General features: G+C 42.6%; 1 protein-coding gene across 2 annotated transcripts in view; it reads right to left on the bottom strand.

The window, feature by feature from the left end:
- LOC124795071 (ATP-dependent RNA helicase vasa) overlaps window positions 1-23,465 on the bottom strand; it is a 69,823-nt gene that overhangs the window by 10,149 nt on the left and 36,209 nt on the right. For both annotated transcript variants that reach the window (XM_047258881.1, XM_047258882.1), the window contains 2 exons: window positions 17,925-18,146; window positions 829-1,005 (listed from right to left, as the gene is read on the bottom strand). In XM_047258881.1, the coding sequence (XP_047114837.1) occupies window positions 829-1,005; window positions 17,925-18,146 (399 nt within the window). The remainder of the gene's footprint in view (window positions 1-828; window positions 1,006-17,924; window positions 18,147-23,465) is intronic.

Here is a 23,465-nt window from a genome sequence, read left to right as displayed (position 1 = left end):
CATGAACTGCTCAGCCAACGTACGTAAGTTAGTGAATGAAGCTGACATTAATATCATTAAAAATGTTCCGATTAAACACTGTCTTCATTCAAAATAGTAAGCTAAGGCAACTCTTCTAAATTCTAGTACTACAATGTCACCAGGTCTGCCTGATATTAATGATGGGAAGAAAATTTGGTTTTGAGGTGGCAGCATGACTTCCAAAAAGTTTAACACCCTGTACTGCAGCATAAGTAACTTCACACTAAACCAAACTAGCCATTCCACTCTTTCATAATTTCAACACACTGGTGACAGATTCCAGTAAGAGGATATTAATGATATGCCTGGAAGAAAATTAACAAAGCAGCATTGTTCCGAACTGATTACAAAAGAATCAAGAGTTTTTATACTACTATTATTCATGGAATAACAACATGATTAAATGTGTATCTCAGGATTTAGTACGTGTAACCCTGTCAGAAACAGAAACATTACATGAGTTTTATTTTCCACACAACAAAACCAGAACATTTACATAAAAGCAAATTCAGGACCAATTCCCTATGCCATTTTCCATCAAGTTATGGTGTTATACATGCAAATTCAACTATCTTGAAGAGCCCCTCATTATTGTCTGACATTTCAGAGACATTTAAGCAATGACCTAAAAATGTACCTTCAATTTCGAACTTTCACCACACTTATCCCATTAAGTGAAGTTGTCACCCTTAAGAATCCAGTTCTAACTATTATATTTTAAGGACAACTGTGGCACATTCAATGTTCTATTAACAAATTAACAAAAAACAATCCTGCAACATATTACTAATTATTAAAGGTGCTTACCGTAGGAACCATTGTAGGGTGTTCCAGCATCTTCTCAACATCTGGTAGGAAACCCATATCTAGCATACGATCTGCTTCATCGAGTACAACAAAGCGGACAGACTGGAAGCTCACACGACCTCTGTTCAAAAAATCCATAAGCCTACCTGGGGTTGCTACAAGAATATGGCAGCCCCTCTGCAACAAAAAGCTAAGCGATTTCATTCCACAAAAAACAAACATACCACACAAAAAACCACACACAGAATATAATATTAACAGCAGGAGAAATTTAATGTGTTGAATCTTCTCATCCGTTCTTATGATAAGGGCTTGTTATGCTTCGACTTCCACAGGCATAAGATGTTAAATATTCTTTTTTGTTAGTCCAACTTAACGGTCACGAACTGACAAGCTATACTGAATAATCAGTTAAATGTTTTGTAAGCATGTTCTGTGGAGTAATCACATTTCCTAAAGATTTGTTCCAATGCATCTCAGCGAGGTATCTGCTTTTTCTGCTACTCCTTTCCTGCTGTCATTCCGCTTTTGTTGGCTCACTCCTGTGTATTTTACAATAGTTTGTTTTCTTGATTCACTGCCCACAGCATGCAGCCAATGAACGTCTTCCAGGAAAGGGATACAGCACCAACCCTAGCTTTGAAAGATCTCAGATTGCAAAATCAACATTTTTAGGCATGAGATCTTCCTTCTGCAAAAAGGTTATTGCACAACCACAAAACATGTTCAATAATTTTACAACATACGGACATAAGCAGAAGCTATAGAATTATTTGCATCTGTCCGATAACCATTCTTGGAAACTGGAATAGCATATTATTCCCATCGCTTCCTGTTCGTCACTGCTTCAATGACTGTCCCCTTCTAGCAGTCATGGTATAATCTCACAGGTACCACATCTAGTCCTGCTTCCTTTCCCTTGATTAGCAATTTCAGTTCATTTCCTATTCTGTGATCACTTTTTTCAATCCCACCAGTCTGTAATGACTGAAGGGAGAAATCCTGTTCATCTCCCACAGTGAAATAAGATTAACTTTGCCAATCTGGCTTTCCATATTCTACTTCAGTTACGGTATTGTCACTGAATAATAGACTAGGTAATACAGAGGCACTTACTGATTTAATGACGATCGAACTACTCAGGATTTTTTGGTGAGATATGTTGACAAAATTTTACATCTGTATTCACTGAACACTTATATTGGCCTCCTTGCACACATCTGACTTCTTTCAGCTTTCATTTGACAACAAGGCTTGTACTTCTGTGATGAAGCGCTCTGCTTCTGTAGTATCTTTGTAAAATGGCAGACCCAACCAACATTCCGAAGAAATCAGCAGCTTTCATGACAAAAGACTTAGGGAAGTCAACACCATGATTATCAGTGTTTTTGATGAATATGATTACATGTACTTGAGACAAACTACACCACCCAAGACAGAATGATCTATCCTACAACTTGTGCTAGAGTCCCAACTGCACACAAAACCTTCAGACTTTTTCACATTGTTATTTAAAATTGACAAATCACTATTGAAAAAACTGCTGTCCTCTTTACAGAATATAAAATGCAAGTGAATGTAAGTCTGCGCATAATAGAAAGTAAATTTAAAGCACTGTACTGTTGAATCCTCCCAATGGAGGTGGTGCCTGTTATAGGGACAGTGCTTTTTCTCGATGTTTATAGTACTCTTTTCTACCTACGTTACTGAAGGGATGTTTCCTTTATAACTTATTTCACCAGCTTTAGTTTGTTAGTATTCCCGCCACATTCTTCCACTGACACTACTTCCGTAATCAATGAAAGTACTAGCACACATGGGGATTGGGGTGGGGGGCACCACAGGGTGTTATGAGGTGGGACATGCAGGCAGCACAGTTATTTAACAGCATCTAAGCCTGAACTATTACCGCCTGAACATGAATGGTCTCTCTCTCTCTCTCTCTCTCTCTCTCTCTCTCTCTCTCTCTCTCTCTCATCCTCCTCCTCCCCCTTCTTATTCTATGAACTTAACAATGACATTCTGTATGAACGAAAATACTCTCAGCAGGCACAGAAGTAGTTTTCAGATTGGTAACAGGGAAACAGAAGCAATGTGGATCCAGAATGTTGAATCTTCAACCTTTCACAGAAATTGACGTACTGTGCACACAATACCATTTGTACTTTGTGTAAAATAATTTTGGGATCGGCCTTTCAATATATCTCGTGGTAGAGGCCAGCTGCTAACTAATCATAGTTCCTGAGTACAAGATTTCTTTTTTCTAGAATTGGTGAAAGAAGCAAAGTAGCTGTTCCGATGATGGAACTACACAGTGGTGATGAGACTGAGGTATTTAAGGCAATATTGATACCAGATCTGAGAGAGAATTTACAGACATGAATGGATAGGGCCAGAACATAGATCAGAGCAAACGAGACATTTCCTAGGGCTCATCCAATGGCAAGGAAAGCCAAACCCCACACCCAATCCCCACCAGCTTGATGAAGAGCAGAAAGAGTTACAGCCCTGTGAAGTCCTATAGCACTCGTCTGATAGACAGCATCCCTAGGCATAGTGCAGTTTATCTATGTACTTGTCTCCTACACACTTGCACACCGGTATTGAGGTGACATGCTACTAAACAGATAGCTATGTCACAAGAGCTAAGACTGTCTTAGTTGGCACATTCATAACAGTAAGAGTGAGAAGGCTAAAAATGTAATGGACATCAGTAGGACTGTCAATGATAGAAACAAAAGGTGAGAAATAGGTAAAGTAGCAGGAGGGTGCCCCGGGGCTCTGCATGCAATATGAGTCATCCCATACAAAGCTATCCCACCAATGCTCCCATGTCGTCACAGCATTAAAGAACATTCACTATTCAATGGAGTGCTACCTGTAAAAGGGAAAATATGATTTTGCAGGAAAGGAGACAAATAGCATCTAAAACCATTTTAAACAGAGTAGGTACAGACTAAAAGAGTGAGCTGGTCAAACTTGTAGTGGGTGAGGTCCACCCAAACCCAGCATGTAGCAGGGAATGCCATAATTCAACCTCACTATCCTTTGGTAACTTCAAATCTTATATCTGAAAAGAAAAACTTTTCTGGAGAAAACTGAGAACCAGTTTGACAGTACATGAATTGTCTGTCAATATCCGAGGCAAATATCAGAATGCCATGCTTAGCACAAATTCCCATAACTAGGGGGCATTCCACCAGGATGTCAGCTGTTGTCTGTAAAGGCTCCACAACAATACAGGGATGGCTCCCTACATAAACAGAAGTACTGGTTAGCTGGTATGACCAATGCTGAGGCGACTAAAGGTAACTACTCCTCCTGGGACGTAAGCTGGTGTTATTTGCACCTATAAATCCACACTTGGAATTTGCAAAGTGAATGGAGAGACTGCACAATTACACGGAAGCACCCACATGACTTGGGAGCTAGCGGTCAGTATGACCAATTACAGTTAGATGATCACTAACAGCAGAGACCCCAGGGTGATGAGTAACGCCCTTCAATGTTCTGAAGACCACTCACTGGATCATTACATATTAAAACATAGTCCAGAGAGGTAGGTTTAATAAAATGGAGGACTCCACTGTAAAAACACTATGTTCCTGGCAATGACTGGTGTTCCTCGTCAGCTATTCCCATTTTATCCACTGTGTTAGAGCCATCTGTGTAAATGATGGTAGAACTCTGACACTCTAAGAACTGTGCACTACGGACACTCAAAATCTAGAAGGTGGGCATATAAAACTTCAGGACCTTAAAAGACCTCGTTCCAAAGTCAAGGCTTGGACACCAGCCAAGGAGTGATGTTAGCACATTCCGGGGAGGAGAAGCAAACATCATCGAAGAGGGATGTGACACACATTCCAAATGTAATCCCATCTGCAGGTAGGTATCAGGAGGTCAACACCCCACATACACAGAAAGAATGTGATGCACTGGATTATTAGGGAACTGTCAAACAGTATTGCATGTGAAACAAAGTGTTGGTACTGTCTGGTACTGTCTGAAGATACCCACTTTGACACAGACTGTTTACAGGGTTAGTCTGGACGGTACCAGTGGCCACAAAAACTCGACAATGATGAAAAAGGTCCAAAAATTTCCAAGTCAAAGACTCCATGAACCATTAGCCAGGCACAACGACAGTCCAGTCGTGATTATATCAGGGTCCAGTAAATACAGGGAATGGTAGCACAATCTATACGCCAAAAGATGTGGGCAAGAAAGCAGATAGTGCTGAGCTTCCACATACACACAGTCTAAAGTTTAACGGCAGCCATGGCAGCTTTTTATCAAAACAAGAGGCCTAAAAACAGGACTGTGCAACAACTTCCATGTGTTGAGAACCCAAGTAGAGTTCTGGTTCAGGATGAACCATGGTACAACAGATGCATTCAGCCAAGGGGACCAAGTGACAGCTGTGCCAGCTCAGTCCAGCAGCAGAGGATGGCGCAAAAGAAGTGCCTGCAGCTGCAGTAGCAGTTATCTGATGCACAGTAATTCAGTTTGTGTTTTTTTATGCACTATACCTGTGTATTTACTGTGCAGACTCATGTTTAGAAATTTAAAGTCTTATTTTTTCGTAAATCTGAAGTGCATTAAGTGGATTCCTTATGCAATTTTTTTCGTAGATCTGAAGTGCATTAAGTGGATTCCTTATGCAATTTTCCGCTGCTGTAAGTGCCATATGTTTACGTTTAAATCTCATGTTAGTACACAGCATATAGTTTAGATCAGCACACTGGGCAGACTAAATAATAAAAGAAATGTTTATTTACTGCAGTAGCACTTAGGTAAGCAGAGTTTCTAGTGAAAGATAATTTGATAAATCCATTCTCAGTACAGAATTTTGTATCTGTTTTTGGGAACTTGTGGATCTTGCTGTATCAGGCTATGGTGAGAACACTGCCAGTCAAATTTTAGTGTTTATTCTCCTTGTATTTTATGTACATTCCAATCTTAGTAGCATCAAAATTTTCTAATGGATTCTGCAATTGGAGCAAAACAGCGATTGATATAAAATGCTAAAAAATCAAAAACATTCTTTATAGTGTTTACAAATTTTCACTCATTAGCAACCAGTTTCGCCCCTTTCCTTGGGACATCTTCAGGCATTTCCACTGCTGCAATATAGCAGGGAGAAGCCTGAAGATGGTCTGAGGAAAGGGCCGAAACTGGTCACTAATGAACAGAAATCTGGAAACACAATCAAGACTGTTTTGTTTGAATTTTAGCCCAGTAGCATCAGTTGGGTAGTTTCTCTCTTTTGCAGGGTCTGACAGAGTAACTTAATCTTAACTGTTTTGTTTGTCTGAGGTCTTTTATGATTTTTACACAGTACAATAGTGCAAGGGGCTGTGCTGCTTGTGACCAGACACAATGAGAATCGGGCTTCTGTCTGTAAGCTGGAAGCTATGACAAGTTGAAAATGTTAGCTGATGGATCAAATGTTGAGAATAAATTTGTTACCATTTTCAATTTAAGTTTTTTATCTCAATTGTTCTTTTTTCTGCTCTTTTAATAAGGTTAGGTTTAAATGAGAAAAAGTTTATTTGATTGAATAGGATTATATTGGCTATGATCGACTGGCTTACGACAAATGCTCAATGCTGTGGTGACAGAGCACCAGTGAAGAAATCTGCAACACCTTTGCTGCTGGTGGAATCCCTGGTGACTTGTTTGATCTTGCATCTTTTGAAACCCAACATCTGACCAGCCTATCCTCACTAAAGTGGTGTACAATGGCGGGTTCATGTGTCACTGGGCAGAAGGCAAAAGAGGAAACAGGCTGCATGGTTGGTTATTTACCACTCCAACACATACAATGTGCTACCAGTGTTGACAGTACTTCTGAACCAGTGTGGGATGCCTGTGTTGGCCCAGTGGCCATATTGCCTGTCCAGTTCAGATAAATGCAGAGGGCAGGTAAGCTAGTCATTGAATGCACCAACATTAGGGGACATAAATTCCCTACGAGTTCCAGCTGTGCCAAGAAGCACCCAATACATTACTGGAAATTAATGGTGAGCAGGGGATTGAGAGGGGGGGGGAGAGGGGGGCAGGATCATACCACATAATGACCATCGTCCGGTGAGCTACATACCAGCCATTGCAGTAGTTTAACTGCTGCACTTTTTAAACATCAATAATTTATATGCAGTAGTATCCATACAATCAACACACTTTTAAACATTAAGTATTTTAAAATCTGTCATGAATGAAACTCAGTAATATTCCATTTCAATGCCAGGTTAAAAAAGCAGTGTTCCCTGAGCTTTCCAGGTAAAATGTAATTCCTGCAGAATTTTATGTTTTCCGGAAGAATCGCCACCATGGCTAACAGTGTCAAATGTAGGCACAAATTATATCTACCACTTGGATTATGGGGCTATCCTTCGCTCCTTTCAGCAGGTGGTCGATTTGGTGGTGAAGCAACTAACATCGCATGTGGGGGTGCAGACTAAGCTGTATTCATAGCATTGTGTATCCAGGGCTATTCACAGCCTCTGGTTTGGAACAGAGTGGAAGGTCTGAACCAGAGGCTCAGAGGACTCTGATGGTATCTCAAGCAAATTCCTCTACCTCTGCTATTGGGTGGAGAATTTTAGGGTTCCCTTCAGGTCAGGCATGCACTACACACAAGCAATGTGTATTAGGGTAGCAGAGTATGTGGGGTATTTTAGGTTTGATAACTTCTTCCCACCAATTGACACCAGAGAAACTGTTTTCCAAAAATCTAAGTTAAATCAGCCACATGTTCTCAGAGACTGCTCATCCTCACTGATCAGGTATGGAGAAGATTAATATGATATTAATAACTCTGGGAGCATCCAAGAAAAGGTACCAGAATTAGTATTGCTAATTGAAGGTTACCAGGTGTAGAAGTATGAAACCAGAATTTCCCTATAGATGGTGCTAGCCATCTGAGTAGGGTCCATGAGACTTTCTCTGCAGTGCCATATGCTACCTGTAACAGCTGACTACAAATGCAAACACACAATAACTTAAGTTCCATACATTGGTGTGTTTCAAACCCGTAAACATGTAGAGTTCTGTGCCTATGAACTACGACTTGCAGACAGCATTGGCTTTCTGTTATTATTTGAAGAAAACTGCACCAGAATTGCATCAAATGCTTGTCAAAGCTTTCGGTGAACATGCTCTTGGGGGAAAAAAACTGTTTCAAGTGGATAAAAAAATTCACAAGTGCTGATTTTGACGCAAGAGACAACTAGAGACAACTAGAGCAGAAACTTTTTTGGTGGTTTCCTAAGACAACGAATTGCAGGCCTTATTGGGTGAGGATGGTACTCAAACACAACAGGAACTCAGAACAATTGAATGTGATGCAGAAAGCCATTTCTCTTTAGTTGAAAGCTATGGGAAAGGTGCAGGAAGTGGAAAAATGTGTTCCACATAAACTGATCGATAGAAGCAAGCAAATCAAAAGACCACTTGTGAAATGCTTCTCACCAGGAACGAAAGAAGTCTCTTCTCCATCAAATAATGACATGTGATGAAAAACTGATATTTTTGAGAATCCTTAGCATCGTAAATCATGGGTGAATTCAGGCAAACCATAGACATCCACTGCAAGACCAAATCGCTTTGGAAAGAAGACAATCCTCTGCGTTCGGTGGGGTCAGAAGAGTGCCATCTAATATGAGCTGCTAAAACCTGTTGTGTTAATACTGATCACTACCAACAGCAAGTGATCGATTTAAATCTAGCATTACGTGAAACATTACCAGAATATGAGAAAAGGAAACAGTCATATTGCTCCTTGATAACACCCCATCACACAAAGCAAAACGTGTCTGGGAAATGATCGAGGCATTCAGTTGGGAAATACTAGGGCATGCGGCTTATTCTCCAATTAACATCTATTGGCATCACTGGGACATGCTCTCACTGAACAACACTTCAATTCATATGAAAATGTACGAAAATGGCTCACTGACCGGTTAGCTTCAAAAGAACAACTTTTTTGGGGTGGTATCCATAGCCTGAAAGTGAGGTGGGAGAAATGTATAAATAGCAATGGAGATTATTTTGAATAAAATATTTTTTATCAGGTTCAAACAACAGATGTGTGATTATTGCAACCAAATTCAAGTTTCATACTTCTACATCTGGTGTAACATGTAGCTATTAGGAATAAAGTTTGTTGAAAACTGAATTGAACAGTAATGAAATCGTAAGTTCAAATTGGAATATTTATGGCAAGTATAGATCAGCCACCAATGGAGACAGTATATTTATTGCAATAAAGAACTCGATAATATCTACTGAGGTTATCATGGGTCCCAAAAGCGGAATTCGTTTGCGTAAAGAACTTTTTGACCTTTCTCATGCTTTTACAAACTGTGTGAGGAACTGCTGTGGTACTGCACTTCACAGAGAACTTGCAGAATTTCATAAACATGTTTCCTGGTCATGCTATTGTAATGGGGGTGACAACGTGCGAAGTATAGATTGGGACAGTCCTCTTTCAAAACTACCACCAGGGCCAGCCAGGTATTAGTATGACATCATTCTGAAAGTCTTGTCAGAAAATTACTTTGAGCAGATAGAGAACCAACTCAAAGTTAACAATTTAGACCATCTAGTAACTAGCACATCTGAACTTAACGAAACAGTTAACGTATGGGAAGGTAACAGTGATCATAAGGCTGTGATAACTATGACTACGGGTTTGGCAAGAAATGTGAGGAAAAGTATGAAATTTTTGCTTAGCAAGTGTGACAGGATACAAAATGCAGAGTGATTAGTCAGCATCAAACACTCAAGAGATGAAGATGTGGAGCACGAATGAAAAAATAATGGATGGGAAAGACCCACCATGGTTCAATAGCAGTATTAGAAAATTGCTACATAAACAAAGAGAGCATAAACTCAGATTCAAGTGAAGTCAAAACCTAGATGATAAATGAAAGTTCAACTCAGTAAAAAATGAGGGCAATGAAAGAAGCATTTAATGACTCTTAAAATGAAATTTTGTCAACCAATCTGAATAAAAACTGTAAGAGGTTATGGTCTTAAAATCAATATGCCGTTCGGAATATTCTATTCACTCATTGGCACCTAAATGGATCTTAACAGAGATAAGGCCAAAATACTGAAATCGGTCTTCCGAAATGGATTTTCTGTGGAAGATCTTAACACATTCCTCCTCTCAATCATCGTACAAACATTGAAATGGAAGACATAGATGTAACTGATCACAGAATAGAAAAGCAACTACAATCTCTTATTAGTGGAATGGCATCAGTATCAGATGAGATAACAGTAGAATTCTACAAATATTAAGTGACAGAACTTACCTCGTAGTAGCAGTTTGCTGTAGATCACTGGAGCAACAAAGGGTGGTACATAGGAAGTGAAAAAAAAAAACCAGGTTATTTCTGTTTTCAAGAATGGCCTTAGGACAGATGCACATAATTATAGACCTGTATCTATGTCAGTTTGTTTTAGAATAAGGGAACATGTTTTAGGCTCGAGAATTCAGTCTCTTTGGAGAACAAAAATCTCTTCTATTAAAATTAACATGGATTCTGCAAATAGATCTTGCAAAACTGAGCTCATTCTGTTCCTCCACGAGATGGATAGCGCTGTGGACAGCAGCTCTCAGGTTGATGCAGAGTGTGATTCCAGGAAATCATTTAAAACCAATCCATAATACCATGTAGTGAAACAAATACCAAATACAAACTTATCTAGTACTGGACCAGATTTGCGACTGGGAATGATTTCCTCATAGATAAAACTCAACACATCACTCTTAATGGGACAAAATCAACAGTGTGTGCAGCTTACAGACACTGAACATAGAGGTTAATCTACAGGTGTAGAAGTTATTTCCAGATTAACCTAAGGGAGTGTGACAGGACCATTAATGTTTACAACATATATAAATGATCTAGTGGAAAGTGTAAGATGCTCAGTGCCAGAAGACAGTATCTACTTACAGAATGACCTGCAGAGAATTGATGAATGGTGCAGAGCACTTGGCCGTGAAAGGCAAAGACCCCAAGTTCAAGTCCCGATCCGGCACACAGCTTTAATCTGCCACCAAGTTTCCTATCAGCACATACTCCACTGCAAAGTGAAAATTTCATTCTGGATATAACAAAAAGTAGGAAAAGAATATTCCAGACAGATTCTCTCTACAAATCTGAAGGACATTTAACACTTTCACCAAGGAAATGGCGTGTAAGGAACTTGTTCGAGTGTTCTTGAATGGTGTTCATCAGTATGGTACCCTTACCAGGTAGGAAAAATAGAGAGAATGCAACAAAAGAGTGGATTGTTCTATTACAGGATCACTTAGTTGTTGCAAGAGCATTACTATGATGTTACAAGAGAAGTGACGTGCATGATGGAGACGTTCATTCATTATTTAAATTTCTGGAGAGCACTAAGAGAAGCATTGTGCATAACCGAGATGTTTACTATCGAAATTTCAAAATGCACTTTCTGGAAGAGTTTGACAACAGATTACTTTGTCCAACATGTATCTCACGCAATGGTCACAATGAAAATTCAAGAAATTTGAGCCAATACAGATGCTTGTTGACAACCATTCTTCCCACACACCATTTAGGAATGGAACTAGATGGAGTGGGGTGAATCAGATATGGTATCTGAAGTACCTTCCATCACACACCATTAGGTGGCTTGGACAGCATGGTGTATATGTAAAAAATACAGCTCATCGATATGCAGTGCAGGGGTAACCAGCAGCCCAACACAGGCCACTAGCCCATTGATGTCAATGTGGATCATGAAACTCATGACAGAGTCCTTTAGAACATGAGTCTTTTGGACCTGTGTAGAGTGAAGGCCAATTGAAGCCCACAACAATCAATAGAATAAAAAGTCAGTAAGAAGCCTTTGAAGTCTCATGTAGGTTTAGTAAAATGTGATGGGGGCAAGCAGTGCCTTATACAACTCAAGAAAGGTTCCAATGAGGTGTTGGTATTTACAGAAAGCTTGTCAGATTTTTTTTTTTATTAAAGAAACAGCAAAGTTGGCTGTAGACTGCTCCTCCCAGAAACCACCTTGAGACTCAAGAACCCACCATCACCTAGAGCAACCACTCTTTCATGCAGTCTGCAGGGCACAGTGAGGCTAACTGGTTGGCTGAAGGATTGAGACAACAATACTATCTCACTGTTATGAACGAAATACACCAAGTTAAAATGCATTTAGACGTAGCCTTTAAATATGGAAAGGTTAGATTGCTTCTGAACACTAAGAAAAGGCACTGACACCCCCCCCCCCCCCTCCACCACACACACACACACACACACACAACCTCTGCACTCATTGGTAGCACATGGTGTCTTGTTCATGTTCACTGCAGCACTCTGGTCACAGCACCAATTTACTACACCTGAAGATGGGTGTATAAAGAGCCCGAAACTGTTAGTGTTAAAAAAGAACCTTACTGCTGTAGCAGTATTTTCAACCAATGTGTTAAGAGTTCTACTTCTGAGGAAGGACATTGCCCGACAGTTTATATTGCTAGTATTCATTTCATTGACCCTCTGACTCAACATCTCAATGCGATGAGTAGCAATCTATCCTTTCCATATTTTTTTCAGTATGTCATTTTCACAATTAAACTATCTCCATATAAAATTACTGTCAGTTCAACAGATGAACCTCAAAGGTTTAATTGGGTTTCATCAAGTTGCTAAAAATATTTCTGTGGGCATATCCAACACATTTAATGTTTACTACGTGGTGTATATAATAGGGAAACATTCCACGCGGGAAAAATATATTTAAAAACAAAGATGATGTGACTTACCATACGAAAGTGCTGGCAGGTCGATAGAAACACAAACAGACACATACATACACACAAAATTCTAGCTTTCGCAACCAATGGTTGCTTCGTCAGGAAAGAGGGAAGGAGAGGGAAAGACTAAAGGCTGTGGGTTTTAAGGGAGAGGGTAAGGAGCCATTCCAATCCTGGGAGCAGAAAGACTTACCTTAGGGGGAAAAAAGGACAGGTATAAACTCGCGCGCGCGCGCGCACGCACACACACACACACACACACACACACACACACACACACACACACACACACACACAAGCAGACATTTGTAAAGGCAGAGAGTTTGGGCAGAGATGTCAGTCGAGGCGGAAGTAAAGAGGCAAAGATGTTGAAAGACAGGTGAGGTATGAGCGGCACCAACTTGAAATTAGAAATTAGCGGAGGTTGAGGCCTGGCGGATAACGAGAAGAGAGGATATACTGAAGGGCAAGTTCCCATCTCTGGAGTTCTGACAGGTTGGTGTTAGTGGGAAGTATCCAGATAACCCGGACAGCGTAACACTATGCCAAGATGTGCTGGCCGTGCACCAAGGCATGTTTAGCCACAGGGTGATCCTCATTACCAACAAACACTGTCTGCCTGTGTCCATTCATGCGAATGGACAGTTTGTTGCTGGTCATTCCCACATAGAAAGCTTCACAGTGTAGGCAGGTCAGTTGGTAAATCACGTGGGTGCTTTCACACGTGGCTCTGCCTTTGATAGTGTACACCTTCCGGGTTACAGGACTGGAGTAGGTGGTGGTGGGAGGGTGCATAGGACAGGTTTTACACCGGAGGGCGGTTACAAGGGTAGGAGCCAGAGGGTAAGGAAGGTGGTTTGGGGATTTCATAGGGATGAACTAAGAGGTTACGAAGGTTAGGTGGATGGTGGAAAGACACTCTTGGTGGAGTTGGGAGGATTTCATGAAGGATGGATCTCATTTCAGGGCAGGATTTGAGGAAGTCGTATCCCTGCTGGAGAGCCACATTCAGAGTCTGATCCAGTCCCGGAAAGTATCCTGTCACAAGTGGGGCACTTTTGTGGTTCTTCTATGGGAGGTTCTGGGTTTGAGGGGATGAGGAAGTGGCTCTGGTTATTTGCTTCTGTACCAGGTCGGGAGGGTAGCTGCAGGATGTGAAAGCTGTTTTCAGGTTGTTGGTGTAATGGTTCAGGGATTCCGGACTGGAGCAGATTCGTTTGCCACGAAGACCTAGGCTGTAGGTAAGGGACTGTTTGATGCGGAATGGGTGGCAGCTGTTATAATGGAGGTACTGTTGCTTGTTGGTGGGATTGATGTGGACAGACGTGTGAAGCTGGCCATTGGACAGATGGAGGTCAACGTCAAGGAAAGTGGCATGGGATTTGGAGTAGGACCAGGCGAATCTGATGTAACCAAAGGAGTTGAGGTTGGAGAGGAAATTCTGGAGTTGTTCTTCACTGTTAGTCCAGATCATGAAGATGTCATCAATAAATCTGTACCAAACTTTGGGTTGGCAGGCCTGGGTAACCAAGAAGGCTTCCTCTTTCATTTCAGCCTCATGTTACACTTTCCACCTTCTAATACGACGTCACCCTCACAACACCCCCACAACGACCCCATTTAGTTTTATTTACATTCCCTCCGCAAACATGCCTTCGCCCTAGCCAGATTACGCTCCCATATTTTATTTTCTCAGCCGTGTCTGACATTTGGAATTACCCCCACAGGCCTCACACAAAGTTCCCATCTCTGGCTGCAACCCTTCTTTCCATCAGTCCCTATACCAGTTCCAAACTGAACAATCCATTGCCCTCACCCACCTAATCCTTCACCTACACATCAACTCAGCCAATGAACACACCCGTCAACTCCTATCCTTAATAAAAGTCCTCAATATTTCCTCTCCCGCATCCACGCCGGCTGTTCAAAGCATCCTCCTACAGGCCAACCGCAAATTAGAACAGCATGCCACCCTCCACCTCAAAAAATTATCGAATCTCCTGGTTTCCCACCTCCGGAAAGGCAACTCACTCACCCTTCACTAGCTTTCCAGTAAACCTCAACCTCCTCTCATTGCACACAAACCCAGTCTCTCCCATCTACTCAATCTCCCATCTACTCAATCTCCCACTTCCAGCTACTCAATCTCCCACTTCCAGCTACTCAATCTCCCACTTCCAGCTACTCAATCTCCCACTTCCAGCTACTCAATCTCCCACTTCCAGCTCCACTCCCTCCAAAACCTCAAAATTCCAATCAACGCAATCTGGAATCACAACACCCCAATTCAGTAGTTAACCTTTCCTCAAAACCTCTCTCCCAATCCGAAACCTCTGTCCTATCCAAAGGCCTCACCTTCAGCCCCACTCCCAGATTCAACCAAACAGCCCTCGTCAAAGATTTACTGTCCTACACTCGCACTCTCTGCTGGAAATATCACTTTGCCACGAAGAAAAATGATCCTAATCCTACTCCTAATGATCCAACTCCCCAAGACACTATCCAAATTGAACCCTGCCTGGAACAGTTCTGTCCTCCGTCACAGCGGGACCCACCTCCTCTTCCTCAAAATCACCATCTCCAAACCTTCCAGGAATTTCTGACTTCCAGCCATGCTTCTCAATCCTTAAAAAACCTTAACCCTACTCCCAACACCACCACTGCTGAAGCCCAAGCTATCCGTGATCTGAAGGCTGACCGATCCATCGTCATTCTTCCAGCGGACAAGGGTTCCACGACCGTGGTACTTGATCGTCGAGAGTATGTGGCTGAGGGACTGCGTCAGCTTTCAGACAACACCACATACAAAGTTTGCCAAGGCAATCCCATTCCTGATGTCCAGGCGGAGCTTCAAGGAATCCTCAGAACCTTTCCCCTGACTCCATCAACCTCCTGACCACCCCGCACCCCTACCTTCTTCCTAAAATTCACAAACCCAATCATCCCGGCCGCCCCATTGTAGCTGGTTACCAAGCCCCCACAGAACGTATCTCTGCCTACGTAGATCAACACCTTCAACTCATTACATGCAGTCTCCCATCCTTCAAAGACACCAACCACTTTCTCGAACGCCTGGAATCCTTACCCAATCTATTACCCCAGGAAACCATCCTTGTAACCATTGATGCCACTTCCTTATACACAAATATTCCGCACGTCCAGGGCCTCGCTGCGATGGAGCACTTTCTTTCACGCCGATCACCTGCCACCCTACCTAAAACCTCTTTCCTCATTACCTTAGCCAGTTTCATCCTGACCCACAACTTCTTCACTTTTGAAGGCCAGACATACCAACAATTAAAGGGAACAGCCATGGGTACCAGGATGGCCCCCTCGTACGCCAACCTATTCATGGGTCGCTTAGAGGAAGCCTTCTTGGTTACCCAGGCCTGCCAACCCAAAGTTTGGTACAGATTTATTGATGACATCTTCATGATCTGGACTCACAGTGAAGAAGAACTCCAGAATTTCCTCTCCAACCTCAACTCCTTTGGTTACATCAGATTCACCTGGTCCTACTCCAAATCCCATGCCACTTTCCTTGACATTGACCTCCATCTGTCCAATGGCCAGCTTCACACATCCGTCCACATCAAACCCACCAACAAGCAACAGTACCTCCATTATGACAGCTGCCACCCATTCCACATCAAACGGTCCCTTCCCTACAGCCTATGTCTTCGTGGCGAACGAATCTGCTGCAGTCCGGAATCCCTGAACCATTACACCAACAACCTGAAAACAGCTTTCACATCTCGCAACTACCCTCCCGACCTGGTACAGAAGCAAATAACCAGAGCCACTTCCTCATCCCCTCAAACCCAGAACCTCCCACAGAAGAACCACGAAAGTGCCCCACTTGCGACAGGATACTTTCCGGGACTGGATCAGACTCTGAATGTGGCTCTCCAGCAGGGATACGACTTCCTCAAATCCTGCCCTGAAATGAGATCCATCCTTCATGAAATCCTCCCCACTCCACCTAGAGTGTCTTTCCACCATCCACCTAACCTACGTAACCTCTTAGTTCATCCCTATGAAATCCCCAAACCACCTTCCTTACCCTCTGGCTCCTACCCTTGTAACCGCTCCCGGTGTAAAACCTGTCCAATGCACCCTCCCACCACCACCTACTCCAGTCCTGTAACCCGGAAGGTGTACACGATCAAAGGCAGAGCCACGTGTGAAAGCACCCACGTGATTTACCAACTGACCTGCCTACACTGTGAAGCTTTCTATGTGGGAATGACCAGCAACAAACTATCCATTCGCATGAATGGACACAGGCAGACAGTGTTTGTTGGTAATGAGGATCACCCTGTGGCTAAACATGCCTTGGTGCACGGCCAGCACATCTTGGCAGTGTTACACCGTCTGGGTTATCTGGATACTTCCCAGTAACACCAACCTGTCAGAACTCCGGAGATGGGAACTTGCCCTTCAGTATATCCTCTCTTTTCATTATCCGCCAGGCCTCAACCTCCGCTAATTTCTAATTTCAAGTTGCCACCGCTCATACCTCACCTGTCTTTCAACAACACCTTTGCCTCTTTACTTCCGCCTCAACTGACATCTCTGCCCAAACTCTTTGCCTTTACAAATGTCTGCTTTGTGTGTGTGTGTGTGTGTGTGTGTGTGTGTGTGTGTGTGTGTGTGTGTGTGTGTGTGTGTGTGCGCGCGCGCACGCGAGTGTATACCTGTCCTTTTTTCTCCCTAAGGTAAGTCTTTCCGCTCCCAGGATTGGAATGACTCCTTACCCTCTCCCTTAAAACCCACAGCCTTTAGTCTTTCCCTCTCCTTCCCTCTTTCCTGACGAAGCAACCATTGGTTGCAAAAGCTAGAATTTTGTATGTATGTATGTGTGTTTTTCTATCGACCTGCCAGCGCCTTCGTATGGTAAGTCACATCATCTTTGTTTTTACTATGTGGTGTGTTGGAAGTAAACAGAGGGTGAAGTAACTGCCTGGTAACATCCAAGTCAGACTGAACACTAGTTTTATTTGACAAGGACTGAAGAAAATTTACGTTGACCTTACTGGAGAGCCCATCAGAAATTCCAGTCCAAGTTACTTCAGGAGAATGATATCTTACTCAAATTCTTCCTCACCATGACAGGGAGTAGTGATGTTCTTAGCTCCAGAGAACTGTTTATATTAGTTAAAGTGCATTCATACTGGACTACTTAATAATACGTTCATATTGCCCTACTGCATGGCCTAAAGTTGTCACAGTGTACACTTGTGTTTATTCAACAGCAAAAATAGTAATGTTTTTGTAGTAAACTTACCGCTACTTGTTGGGCTTGATGCATAGTTGAAGTACCTCCATACACAACAACAGACTTTACAATAGAACCGAGAGCAAACTTCCGTGCTTCATTAAAAATTTGTAATGCAAGTTCCCTTGTTGGTGATAGTATAACAGCATGGGGCTCACAACCCTGCCCTGTCATGACTAGCTCTCTTGGATCATTTAGGATGGTATTAATAATAGGCACAAGGAAGGCAGCCTGAAAATAGAAAACATACCAATTAGAAACTTTCTTGATTACCTCTATTACAATTGCGCTTCAGAAAAATAATAAATTCATTGTCATGTTTCCAAAAACCACAACATTAAATACAAATGTGGAAATGCAGGGTATCAAAATTTGCAATGTATTACTTCTTTCAACTTTCACAGCACGAAATTCTCACGACTACTACTACCACTACTAACTTACAATATGAAATAGTTTACTAAATGCCTTTGTTACTTTAGTTTCCTTTTCAGCAATTATTAGATATGAGTTATCACCTTCAATACCATGTCTCCCCTCCACATACTTTGTACTTCCACAATACGTCTACTTGGAACACCTGGTGTAGCAGTGTGAACTGAACACTGCCACTCAGCTGAAGTAGTATGTGAACATCAATCAACCTACATGGACGTAATATGTGAAATCTATGGAGTAAACAACATGCCACTGAAAGCCAGATCTTACATTTTTTGGCCACTGAAATCCTGTGCAACTTCAGTCTGTAACAGTCTCATCTATGCAACTTTTACAAACCACAAAAATTAGCGAAACACAAACTGGAATGAAAAATAATTCTATTTTTAATATAAACAGAAGTTCTAGTTAAGTATAAATGTGAAATACGTCATTACTAAAGTACACTGTATGCATTTCCTTTGGTTACCACCCTGGAATCATTTACGTAATACAGATGAATTGGCTGTTCTACATCTGTAAGTGAACAACAATTTTCATCCAATCAGAATTAGAGTGACCCTGATACTTTGGGACTAAAATAGGCTAAGTTCCTGAACTTTTCCAGTATGCTGAGCACAAAAACTATGTAGACACTTTTCACTATCACAGTAACAACTTTTATGAATAGTAACGCAATCATCATCGTAACTCATTTTTGATTCAGAGATGGACTCAAATATTTTTCAAACCACCTGGTTTAACAAATTTGCTTTCTTTCCATTTCTCCTTGGATAGATGAGAGAGACCTTGCAAACATACTTCAATATACAAATTGTTTCAAGTAAGCCCAAAGTAATGTATAGGTAAGGTAAGAAACTTCTTTTTCAGATTCACAAGTTTTCTGCCTAGAATCTCTCCAGGCTTCAGAGATTTCTGTGCACTATTTTATTCAGGGCCAATTATGATCCTTTGATCTGCAACACCATTCACAATTTGTATCCTTAAATAGTACAAAAGTCAGTAAAACTGGCAAGATGGGAATTAAACAACACAAGATTGCTAGTTTTGGTGAATGTTGGTCTTCAAAACTGAAATGAATATGACAAATTCTTACATGGCATAATATAGTCACAACAGAGTGCTCCCTTAAAAATCCCAAATAAACTGGATTTGATTTACTCTGATTAATAAGCATTGGTCTGAATCTTGAGACTTTATACATTGCATAAGACACACCGATTACAATTGTGAGAACGGTGAGAGTGCCACTGCTAGTTAGAGTATACAATTTATGAAATTCAAATTTCAACTACAAGAAAGGTGAAATTTACTAACTGATTATTAATTTTAGACAATGTTCAAGACACTAACCAATGTTTATTGAAACTGATTTTAAAAACTGTCACATCAAAATTTATCAACATTTGTCACCACATTTTGCTTACACAACTGCTTATAACCAAGTGTAGATGGTTTCAGTTGTGAAACCATGCATCAAATATAAATTTCAATAATTACAGCAATTTTATACATCACAACTTGTGTGGAATATCTCCATACAAGTTTTTTGCCTGTTTGAGGACTGGACTAACTGTTCTACAACATTCCAAACCCGTAGTTTCATCAGGAAAAGAACTATCAGCATTACCTGAGATCCCCAATAGCACTGACAAGCCCTGTTGCCTGAAAATTATTGTGTCAAGAGGAAACATTTGTAAGGGACAAGAACCACCCTGCTCACTTAGGTGGTAGTAGTAGTAATGATCTTGTAAATGAATACTCCCCACTGTTAATACTGTCAAGTAGCAAAACAGAAGTGGAAGTTATTAGATTTACAGTGTTCTAATGCATATGAAGTTATGAACGAGCATCCAAGTTCTACAATAGATGTATACTTCACTTTATTACATTACATGTGACTGCACACAATGTATATTCTATAAAATACTTCTGCAGAATTTTTAGGCAGCATTCAGAAGATAATTTATAATTTACTAAAAATATAGTGGTTAAGGTACACTGCCCCAATGCAGCCCCACATGAGTACAGGCATCCTTTGTTTGCCCATGGGCAGCCACAACCAGTGCTATGACTGGGTTCTCCTATTGCACATGTTCTGCCACTGACACCCTTAAGAGCAGGCTCATGGCAGGGCAGTACTAACGGTTGGTTGGTTTGTGGGATTGAAGGGAACAGACTACTAGGGCCATCGGTCCCTTTTTCCACGAACTAGAAACACCGACAAAGAATAAGAACAAACAATGGAGATGTCAAGAGACGACACAGGACAACAAAGACACAGAGACCAGAAAAAAGGAATTAAAATCACACAGAGTATGACAGTGGTTGGCCAAACATAGAAACAAAATGGAAAAGCCAACCACCAAGAAACACACTAAAAACCCCAGTCTAAAATTGTAGTCCAAAGGCCAGACAACACAAAAAAAGGACAAACACTTAAATCAAGCGACAAAAACCCCCTGCACGAATAGAACTCAAAACTAAATCTGCCATCGCATTGTCATCTGATAAAAATGCAGGAAGCGTATCAGGCAGCACAAATGTCTGCCTGAGCAGAGTTAAAAGCGGGCAGTCCAACAAGATGTGGACCAACATCAAAGCTGACCCGCAGCGACATAAAGGTGGGTCCTCGTGGTGCAATAAATAATAGCTGTGTATTATCCAGGTGCAACCAATGCACAGCCACCAGAGGACAACAGAGTCATTGCGAGAGACACGCGAGGAGGAGTGCCACACACCGGTACCCTCCTTGAAGGCCCGAAGTCTGTTGGGTGAAGGAAGGGTTCGTCATTCTTCACCCCAGGCACAAAGTACCTTCTGCCGCAAAACTGACCTGAGGTCACTCTCCGAAAGGCTAATCTCCAAGGCTGGTGCACTGACAGCCTGTTTGGCCAGCATGTCAACACATTCATTTCCTGGGATGCCAACATGACCCGGGGTCCACACAAAGACCACACAGCGGCCACAACGGGCAAGAGTATGGAGGGACTCCTGGATAGCCATCAGCAGATGAGAGTGAGGGAAACACTGGTCGATAGCTCGTAAACCGCTCAGGGAGTCACTACAGATAACGAAGGACTTGCCTGAGCAGAAGCTCTCTAGAGCGCGAGAGACGGCGACCAGCTCGGCAGTGAAAACACTGCAGCCAGCCGGCAATAAGTGTTGTTCACAATGATCCCCTAGAATAAGAGCATAACCAACACGATTAGCAACCATCGAACTGTCAGTATAGACAATGTCAGAGCCTTCAAATGCAGCAAAGATTGAAAGCAAGCAGCCGCGGAGGGCCTCAGGAGGGACTGAGTCCTTCGAACCCTGTGCCAAATCGAGCCAAAGGCATGGGCGGGGCACACACCACAGGGGTATACACAGATGGGCCCAGAAGAGAGGTGGAACAGAGAAAACCTCAAGCCCAGAGAGAAGAGCTCTGACGTGAACCGCGATTGTACACCCTTAATGGGGCTGCCGTTCCGGAAGATGGATGACCAACTGAGGGAACAGGAGACGATAATTGAGATGCCCGGACAAGCTACAAATGTGTGTAGCATAATCAGCCAGTAATCGTTGGCACCAGAACCACAATGACACCTGCCTCCACAAGTATGCTGTTGACAGGGCTTGTCCGGAAAGCTGCAGTGGGAGTCAGATCCCGCTGTGAAGGATGGGGTCAAGCAACTACAATGTTGAAGGCGATGCCGAACCGTAAGCCAGGCTCCCATAATTTAGATGGGACAGAATTAACGCCAGGTACAGCTGTAGAAGGGTAGACCGATTGGCACCCAAGCTGGTGTGACTCAAGCCAACGAAGAGCATTAAGATGCCACTAGCATGTCTGTTTAAGCTGCCAATAGGAGGGAGCCAAGTCAACCGGGTATCAAAAACCAATCCCAAAAACCGATGAGTTGCCATCACAGCAAGAGGTTCGCCGTCAAGATAAAGCCGTGGCTAAGGGTGAACAGTGTGTCGCCCAGTGTGAACAGTGCGTTGCCGGCAGAAATGCGTAACACAAGCCTTGGCAGCCGAAAACTGGAAGCCGTGAGCTACAGCCCAAGACTGTGCCTTGCGGATAACACCCTGCAGCTGATGTCCAGCAGCTGCAATACCAGTGGAGCTAAAGTATAGGTAGAAGTCATCAGCATACAAGGAAACAGAGACGTTCCCACCACCGCAGCGAGACCATTAATTGCAATTAAAAAGAGGCAGATACTTAAGACAGATCCTTGTGTTACCCCATTCTCCCGCACTCTGGAGAAACTATGGGAGGCCGCAACTTGCATGCGGAAGGAATGAAGCGACAGAAGATTTTGTATGAAAATCGGGAGCGGACCCCGAAGACCCAAACCATGAAGCGTAGAGAGGATGTGACGTCGCCATGTCTTATCATATGCCTTCCGCATGTCAAAATAAGATGGTGATCGGATGCTGACGGCGGGCAAAGGCTGTACTGATGGCAGTCTCCAGGCACACCAGATTATCGGTGGCAGAGTGGCCCTTATGGAACCCATCCTGAGACGGAGCCATACAGCCCCGAGGCTCAAGTAGCCGACTCAACCTCCGGCTCACCATGCGTTCGAGCCACTTGCAAAGAATGTTGGTGAGGCTGATGGGGCGATAGCTGTCCACCTCCAGTGGGTTCTTGGCAGGTTTCAACACGGGGATTCAGATGCTTTCCCACCACTGTGACAGGAACTCACCCTCAACCCAGATACGGTTGAAAAAGTCTAGGAGGAGTCGCTGGCAGTCCACCGAGAGATGTTTGAGCATCTGACGGTGGATGTGATCTGGCCTGGGAGACATATTGGGGCAAACAGCTTGGGCACTTTGGAATTCCCACTCTCTGAATGGAGCACTGTACAATTCAGGGTGGTGTGTGAAATGAAAGGCTCCAACATTCCAACCGCTCTTTCAGGGAGCGGAAGGCCGGTGGATAATTCGCAGAAGCAGAACTCTGAGCAAAATGCTTCGCAAAGTGGTTTGCAATTGTGTCGGAGTCAGTACAGACTGCACCATTCAGTGAAAGCACAGGTACACTGACGGGGGTCTGATAGAGTCGCCTAATCTTGACCCAAACCTGCAATGGAGAGGTAGAGAGGCGAATGGTGGAGACAT

This window comes from Schistocerca piceifrons, chromosome 4, assembly GCF_021461385.2.
Source record: "Schistocerca piceifrons isolate TAMUIC-IGC-003096 chromosome 4, iqSchPice1.1, whole genome shotgun sequence".
Taxonomy (NCBI): domain Eukaryota; kingdom Metazoa; phylum Arthropoda; class Insecta; order Orthoptera; family Acrididae; genus Schistocerca; species Schistocerca piceifrons.
This window is presented reverse-complemented; position numbering and strand designations above follow the sequence as displayed.